This window comes from Plasmopara halstedii (assembly GCF_900000015.1).
Source record: "Plasmopara halstedii genome assembly, contig: Scaffold_614, whole genome shotgun sequence".
Lineage (NCBI taxonomy): Eukaryota > Oomycota > Peronosporomycetes > Peronosporales > Peronosporaceae > Plasmopara > Plasmopara halstedii.
The window spans coordinates 1,644,627-1,653,646 of NW_020187532.1; the positions used below are offsets into that span (position 1 = coordinate 1,644,627).

At 44.8% G+C, this 9,020-nt stretch overlaps 1 protein-coding gene across 1 annotated transcript; it reads left to right on the top strand.

The window, feature by feature from the left end:
* Positions 1-2,389: 2,389 nt before the first annotated feature.
* PHALS_12339 (uncharacterized protein) lies at positions 2,390-2,758 on the top strand (the record flags this gene model as incomplete). Its single annotated transcript, XM_024727867.1, has 1 exon — positions 2,390-2,758. One exon carries the CDS (start codon positions 2,390-2,392, stop codon positions 2,756-2,758), a length of 369 nt encoding a protein of 122 aa, XP_024578401.1.
* Positions 2,759-9,020: the final 6,262 nt, after the last annotated feature.

Consider the following 9,020-nt stretch of genomic DNA (forward strand, 5'->3'; position numbering starts at 1 on the left):
GCGTCAACCGAAGAGCGCACGGCAATCTCGCGCTCGGTCCCGAGCTTGGAGATAGCTAGTACCACGCGCTGTTGCTCGTTCTGAAGCACGGCGGATGCCATATGTAGCGGCTTTACCAGTGGCGAGCACCACAGGAATCATAAGAGATTTTGTCCGCCCTTAACCTCGATAGTCTTAACGCTTACCATGAGCGAACTAGGTCTGGAGGAGTCATCCGACGTCGACGGTGACGTCATGGACGCAGTCGATGCCGGCATCTTCGTCTCTAGGTGCTCTCGCAGAGCATACTCATAATTCAAAAACGCCTCCAGGCGCGCGCTTGTCGCTTCGGGTCCTTGCGAAGCAAGTTGTTACTCACCCTCAGGGTCATGCAGGGACATCAGCTTATTTAGCCCGTCCTGCATGCACTGAGGCAAATAAGAGAATGGCATTATCTTCACAGAAGTTCAGACGAAACGACTCAGGCGTAGATTGAAAATGAGTACCACCAAGTACAGCGGGGCTGCCGTAGCTCTTTGCCTAGTAGAAGGTTACTTAAGGTCATCGACCTTTGTTCTATACCAAAACCCAGTTCGAGTTATGTGGATCGCAATCTGCTACCTCCAAATACTAAAAGCTTAACCAAGCAAATATATTCCTCCGTTCAAAATTGCTGCTGCATATATTTGTTATATTTGCGGTGGATCCGCCTATATCTAAAACCTTAGGTTTTATTAAATAGATAAAAAACCTGAAAAAATACATTACTACAGGCGGTCCCGCCAAGAAGTGGCTTGCGGTTACGGTGTAGCCACAGCATTGTGTGATTACACCGACTTGTAATCCACACCTTCGTACGGTCACACCATATTGTGTAACCCACCCCTGTATATCAGGGTACGTAAAACCCCATTACATGTATGCGGTGCATTTGACGGCTTTGCGTTGACCAGGTTTTGCAAGGACTAATGACATTGCTTTAGCATCAAAACGCGGCGACTAACGGTCTCTATCATTCGAAACCACGTCGTAATTTTTACTTACGCAGTAGATGCGCTATCTCAGCCGTGTTTAGCGTGATGATAGTTGGTACACATCTACCACTAGGCAGATTGCACAGCAATACCGGTGTAATGCAAGGCTGCTTGTTTACACATCTTACAGCTTTTTGCTTGTCAGAAGTTAATATTGCATTTGACGATATTATGTTGAGCACGTGTTTACGTGAGTAATAATTCGATGTAGCCATGGCCTTTGCTTCGAAACGCAGTGTCGAGCTTGCTGTAAAAGCAAGTGCGCATATGTTGGCAAAATACAAAGAAAAGTGTAAAGGTGCTTTGTTCGCTGTGCTACCTTCAAGCCTATCTAGAATATACTACCATATAATCTACTGAATTCTTTATTGGATAGGTTTATGTTTCTATCATGCGCTTATGGATACTTCTCTGCTAGATACTTGGCATTTCACTACACCGCAACTCGAGCAATCAGCCTGTGCACACTGTTAATACCGGTATCTTCCGGTTGGCGGCTGCTCGTCGAAACGCTTTCTTGGCACCACTAATCTTCACGACGTGTCAATAACACTCCCACTAGACGCGGCTGTACTGGTGTTTGGTTCTTGACACATCAGCATTTTACGAAGATATTCAGGCTGGCCTGCGGGAATGCCTTGACCATTTATCCGCAGCATATCCGATGTCAAGTGTACTCGAGAGATCCTATGCTGTCTTCAAATTTTTCACGTACAAAATGGTAGCGAATGTCGATATGCTTTGTGTGCTTGTAAAACTCGGGATTCTTCGCAAGCGCAATATCCAGTGAAGTATCCAGCACAGAGGCTTCCAACAAGCGAATAAAAGGTACATAAATCCGGTAGACAATCTAGTATAATATTTGGTAGAATATTCTAAATAGGCTTAGAGGTATCAAAGCAACTTAGAACCTTCAGTATAATTACATCTGTATTTTGCCAACTATCGCACAAGTGCTCATTTAGTTCAGGTTATGAGCCCAAGCCCTGTCTTCTCTGCCTCCGATGCCGATACCAACTTCTCATTAGCCATGGATGCCGCTACAGCTACAAACTCGCGCATTAACAAATTTAACTGAACGAATACCATAAGTGAGAGTTTAAAATGAAAATGGTGCTGGAGGAGCGGGGCCTTTGGGAAGTGACGAGTGGTGGGGTCAAGTTAATGCACATCGCTACTGCGTTGGACCAATCTGCGTTCAAGTCCAAGTCAAGAATAGCACTAGCGATTATCTTCCTTGGACTAAAAGATTCACAACTGCCGTTGGTCCGTTCAGCGAAAGGAGCGCACGATGTATGGTTGCGCCTTGAAGGCCACTTCGAGAAGAAGAGCTTAGCGAACAAGCTGATTTCCATCGTCGATTCTTCACGGCCGAGATGGAAGATGGAGATGATGTGCGTACTCACATCAACAAGATGAAGACTTTGGCGGAGCAGCTAGATGCGGTGGGCGCTCCGGTTACTTATGATGATCTGGTGATTACGCTTCTCGCAAGTTTGAGCGAGAGGTACACGTCCCTAATCACTGCTTTAGAGCCAAGATCGGAATCGCTGACGTGGGAAATCGTAACGTCTCGGCTACTACACGAAGATATGAAGCGGAAGAAACTAGAGTCAGATATTGACGGTGCTAGAAATGGCCAAGAGCAAGCGTTTGCAACGATAGATAACGGACGCCGCAAAGGACGTATTGCGTCAGCAAAGATTACAAGCGCGTGTTACTACTGTCGTAAAATTGATCACTAGATTACCAAATGTCTAATGTGGATTCGCAAGAATGTAGAACGGCAAAAGTCACAGCGCGCCAACGTCGCAGAAAGTGAGGATATTTCTGGCAATTCCCTAATTTTGGTGAGTGGAAACGCATGCGTCACCAGGTCGAGTGCTGTATGGCTGGTTGACTCTGGTACATGACTCACTCGCAAGAGTTTATGACAATTACAAGGTCATGTCTCCTGTCGATGTTCATCTGGTAGACGATGACGTTGTTCAAGCGGTGGAAACAGGCGAGATTACAATGACAATGACAACACTACTTGGAACGAAGAATAGTGTGCTGCCGTCTGTATGTCACATACGTAAGCTTTCTCGTAACCATTTTTCCCACGGACGCTTTACTCATGACGTTGGCCCGGTCATCTTCGAGCGTGATGGATGCTATGCGGAGGCGAAGGGGTTATGCTGGATGCTTGGTGTCTATTCAAGCTATGTACGGAGCCAATTCATGTACAAGAAGCTATTTTGACAAGCTCGTCGGGATGCCTCGGAGACACCACGTTATACCTCTGGCACCTACGACTTAGACACATTGGCTAATAAGGTCTTGATACCATCGTCAATATGGCATTGGTATCTAACTTACATCAGTGAAGCAGTGGGAGCCATGTCATCCTGACAAACAAACACGTGCTTGTCTTAAACTCAAAATCTACTCATCGCGCCACAAAACTGGTGGAAGTGGCTCACAGTGACTTATGCGGTTTGATGCAGACAGCATGCGGTACTTTGTTACGTTTATCGACAAGTACTCGCATTTTACCGTGGTGTTCTTGCTGCGAACATGTCAGAAGTTGCAAGCAATTTTGTTTCTTTTGTCGCATACGTAGAGACTCAGACTGGAAAAGTCGTGAAAGCTCTTTGCTGTGATAATGGTGGTGACTAATCGTCTGGAAAATTAGCACAGTTTTGTCAGCGCCGTCGTATTGTGCAGACGTTTACGCCGCCATATACGCCGCAGCTTACTGGAATCGCTTAGCATATGAACAGGATATTGGTGGAATGTGCGCGTTGTATGATTGAGGTCGTCAAGGCGCATTGGGGGAAGCAGTAATAACTGCCAACTACTTGCGCATTCAGTACCCCACGCGTGGAATTAAATTCTTTTTATGAAGTTTAGACTGGAAGAAACCCCGTTTAGATCAACCTAAAAGTGTCTGGTTGCCATGCTTTTGTGACTGTTCCAAAGGAAAACGCGCTGTGCTTAATGTTCAAGACGAGCTCTGCCATTTTATTCGGTATTCGCGCATGAAAAAGCATACCAACTCGGAATCAAAAGAGTGGTCGTGTGGTATTAAGGCGTGACGCAAAGTTTCTTGAATACGTCTTCAATGTTGGAAGTCCTTATCAATGTTGTGATCAAGATAGATATGAAGACAGTGTATATACAGATGAAGAAGCACAAGGAGAAGATCAAGACGAAGATACTGAAATGGATAAATACAAGAATGGTGTAAGCACCAAAAGACACAATCGTATGCAGTCGCTAGAGGACACTATAGAGACTCCTAGTGCAAAGCGGTTCGTTCAGCGCAATGGATTTGAAGGCTTCGTTTAGTCTGGAGATAAACGACATCAGCAAACAAAATCGCATGAGGTGTCGGCGGAACTTTCTGAAGTCAAGCGCTTAAGCGAGCACAATGCGGAGCAAGGACGTGACGAATTGTCAGCTTCGGGCAAAGCCTTTGAAGCTGCTTACGTCGTGGATTCAGTGGGAGAAGTGCTGACCACGTTCTAGTTAGCAACAGAATCCAGCGTCGCAGATAAATTGGCGAAGGCTTGTGACTCGGAAAAGGAGTTACTTACTCAAAACAAGACGTGGGATCTAGTGCCGCTTCCAGAGGACGCAAAGCGATTGGAAGCAGATTGGTCTTTCGCGTTAAGGAAAATCAAAATGATGAGGTTGAGCTCTACAAAGCGCGTCTAGTGGCCAAAGGATTTGCACAGAAGTCTGGCATTGAATAATGAAACCTTTTCACCAGTTTCACACTTTACGTTAATTAGAGATTGATCAGCCTCAGTGCCCAGTATGGTCTCACGGTCCATCAAATGGATGTATAGACTGCTTTTCTACATGGATATCTTGAAGAAGACTTCTTCCTGGTGCAGACCGATGGTTATGTTGATAAAAGTTATCCCGATCATGTGTGTGAATTAAAAGGTCGTTGTACGGGCTCTGGCAGTCGCCAAAATTGTGGAACAAGACAATTGATGATTTAAACTTACAAATGGAATACAAGAAGTATGATCGGATCATTGTGTGCATACAAAGCGTACGGCCCAAGACGTGATTTTTGTTGTGATTAACGTTGACGACTTGATCCTCGAAAGTAGCAGTATCCAGATGCTTAGCGAGTGATTCGAGATGACCGATATGGTCCAGCTCAAGTATATTCTTGGCATGGAGATTAGACACGACACGGCGGCGAGAACAGCTTTATTGTTGCAGACCAAGTTTGCAAACGACATTTTGGAGAAGTTTAAGATGGCACATTGCAAACCAGTTCGCACACCACAAGATCCCAGCCTCGAGCTGACAAAGGCAATGTGTGAAGGTGGATGCAAACACGACGTGACTATGGCTGGCGTACCGTATCGCAATGCCGTTGGGTGCCTTATCTACCTCATGGTAGGCACACGTTCAAATCTGGCAGCGACACTTAGATGGTTGAGGCAATTTACAGCGCATTGATGCTCAACGCAATGGCAAGCTCTTAGGCGAGTCTTCCAGTACATTCAAGGCACAAAAAATTTCGGCATTAAGTTCCAAGCAAATTGTAAGCACGAGCTTTAAGGCTATTCTGATGCCGAATGGACTGACAATAACGAATAAAGACGAAGCACAAGTGAATACGCAATCATGATGAGTTGCGGTGTTTTCTGCTGGCGAAGCAAGAAACGGCGCGCGTGTTGGCGTTGTCGTCGACTGAATATATGGCACTCCCAGAAGCAGCGCAAGAAACGAAAAGGCTAAAGACGTTTCTTTGTATAATCAATGAACTGTTGACAAGCGATGCAGTCAATTTTTATGAAGACGATGATGGCTCTACTGGGCTAATCCACGAAATTGCAACTCGTCAATCAGCCTGTCCACACCGGTAATGTTGGAATCCACCAGTTAGCGACTGCTCGTCAAAACGCTTTCTTGCCACCACTTGTCTGCAACTTTGACAACAGTGTGCAACATCATTGACGCGGAGCTAAGATATACATCATCAGTACAACAAAGACTGCTATTACGATCGAGTCGTCTTTGTATTATCCCTGTAATGCAATTTATTGTCTGGAAGAGACATGCCGGGTATGTGAAACATTGATAGTGGGGTTAATTACCACATTTACTTCGACACGTCAACGTTTGTGACCCTGGATGAGCAGGACTGTGGCGAGCTCTCGGTAGCCGACGGAAACAAGACTGTCATCATGGATGTGGGCACTAAAATCCAGAAGATGGCTCTACCAACGGCGACATACGCGACATCGAGATGAAGGACGAGTTTATCGCTCCAAAAATTAGCATGAAGCTGCTGTCCGTTTCGCAGATCAATAAAAGCGGTTGCTTTCAAGTATTATGTGATGGAGCTAGCATGAATATCGCAGTTAAAGACTCAAAGAAGGTGGTGGCGACTGTTGATCTGGTTGATGATCGTTATGGCCTTTGGTATCACAGCGATCTGTCAACATGGTTGAGTCAAGTAATAAAGTTGACCTTCATGCACGCACAAAATGATGTTCTTCGCAAGATGATTGCTATTGGAATGACCAAAGACGCCTCTTCTGCATCGATGACAACGTTACCAAACTTTGTCGTGGATTTCAAGAGGGTAAGATGGTTCGAAAGCCATTTCCAAGCAACCCTGATAAGCGTCAGTATGCTGTATTCGAGCTACTACACTTCGACATTTTCGGTCCGATGGAGCGAGAGTCGCTTGGTGGAAGCAGATACCTACCGCTGATTGTCGACGGGGCCAGCGGACGCATGAAGGGAAAGTGTTTACAAGCTAGTTCGGACAGCGAAAATGCGATCAGGATATTTATACTCAAGGTGCAGACCGCAACTTGCGAGAAAGTTCAAGTTATACGACAGGGCGGAGTCCGCGACTTTGCTACTAACATGCTCAAGATGTTGTACGAGGACGAAAGCATCATTAAGCAACAAGTCTCACTTCCATATGCATATCAAAACAACGGAATAGCTGAGCGCGCCATCCGCACGATTGTGGGTATTGGATGCAGTGCACTACATCACACTCAGCTATATAAATGATTTAAGATTAAGCTGCCAAAACGGTAAAATACATCAAGATTCGCATTCTATCACCAAGAATAAAGAACAAAGCTTCATTCGAAATCGTGCACAAGTCTAAGTCAAGCGTCAAGCATATGCGCGTTTTTTGGTTTCGAGCTTTCGTCTCGACTCCGAATGAATGCGGCTTAAATGGGACCTCAAGTCTCGAGAAGGTGTGTTTGTGAGATATGAAGAATTGTCAAATGCATATCGAGTATATGACATTCAAGCCCAACAAATGTGATTAGTCGGGATATAACGTTTGACGAGCCATGTTTTGCTGATTAAGAAGTGGACAATCTTGATGACGTTGAAGCAGCAAACCAGGATTTTGACTTGCTTGAGATTGAAGATGACGACTATCTGGCCACGACAAATATCAGGCAAACAGGTAAAGGCAAGCTGCAAACGCAAGAGCGCAATCAAACAGGTGAAGAACCAGGGTCCAAATATTGTCAAGCAGGCCTGGAAGAAGAGGCAAGTGTTCAAGACTAAATGAACGTTCGTCTAGTCAAGCGTCAATATTGCGTTATGAAAGTGTCAAGATCTGGTCAAGAAGTGCATAATTCCGAGGATGAAAACAATGATATTTCCGTTTCGGCATTATGGCGTGCAAGTGTGAACGTAGTCGAGACTAATGACTTATCGGAGCCCACCTCTTATCAAGATGCTGTAAGTGGACCCGATCAGATTCATTTGCGCAAAGCCTTTTACGCGGAACTGAATTCAATGCAACTTTGTGAAGTATTTCGAGCCTCGTAATTAGAGTCAGGACAACATGCTATCGGTGCCAAGAGGTTATTCAAGATCGAATGCAAGGCAGACGGCTCAGTTGAAAAGTTACAAGGCACGGCTTGTCGCAAAAGACTCCAAAAAGAAACATGGAGTTGATTACACGGAAATTTATTCGTCTGTGGTCAAGACGGTGACATTACGAATGGCGATTGCCTTGACTGAGTACTTTGGGTGGTAACTTCACAAAATGGATGTCGTAACAGCTTTTTTACATGAAGTAATGAAGGAAGTTGTTTACTGCGAGGTACCAGAAGGGGTCGAGCTTGACAATAATTATGACTGTCTTGAGCTAGTCAAGGCAATTTTTGGACTTAAAAAAAACAAGGTTCTCGCTTAAAAATGAAACGTTTGACGAATTAGTTTGCATAATTGGATTTCCGATTTGATCCATGTATTTGGATCGAAATTGTGGAAAGTCACTGCGTGCTGCTTCTGGTATATGTCGACGATATTCTGGCAACTGGAAGATCAGTGGAGCTAATCGCGCAAGCGAAGACTAGCTAGTAAGTCGCTGTAAATGACCAACAGTGGCAAATATGGGTTAGTTCTGGGCATCGGGTTAATAGACAAAGACGACTGCAGCGTAATAATGTGTCTGCGGCGATACGTCGACGGAATACTCAAGCGATTTAACAAGGATGATTGAGTCAAACGGACATCAGTAGGCTCATGTGTTAAGATTTATGGAGAACACCTGTTGCTGAAAGTTAAACAACTGTTGCCGAAAGTAATGATTTGCTGTAGCCATGGCTGATGCTTCGATACGCGGTGTCTAGCTAACTCTATCATCGGTTAGCACACAGTCAATTCCACTAAATGGGTTAATGGATATCACAGTCTTGTCAGTGCTATGACAGTTTGCCTTCATCTACCACTGTGAGAGTGCAATACGAGGCTGCTTGTTTACACGTCAGTCTGCTCTTTACTTGTCACAGAGCGTAAGTAACGTCATTGTGTTGAACACCTGTTGCTGAAAGTAATGTTTTCTGTATCCATGGCTTATGCTTCGATACGCGGTGTTAAGCTAACTCTATCATACTTTAAAACGTAGTCAATTCTAATAAAGCGGTTAATAAATATCACAGTCTTAGCAGTGTGATGACAGTTTGCCTTCATCTACCACTGTGGGAGTGCAATACGAGGCTGCTT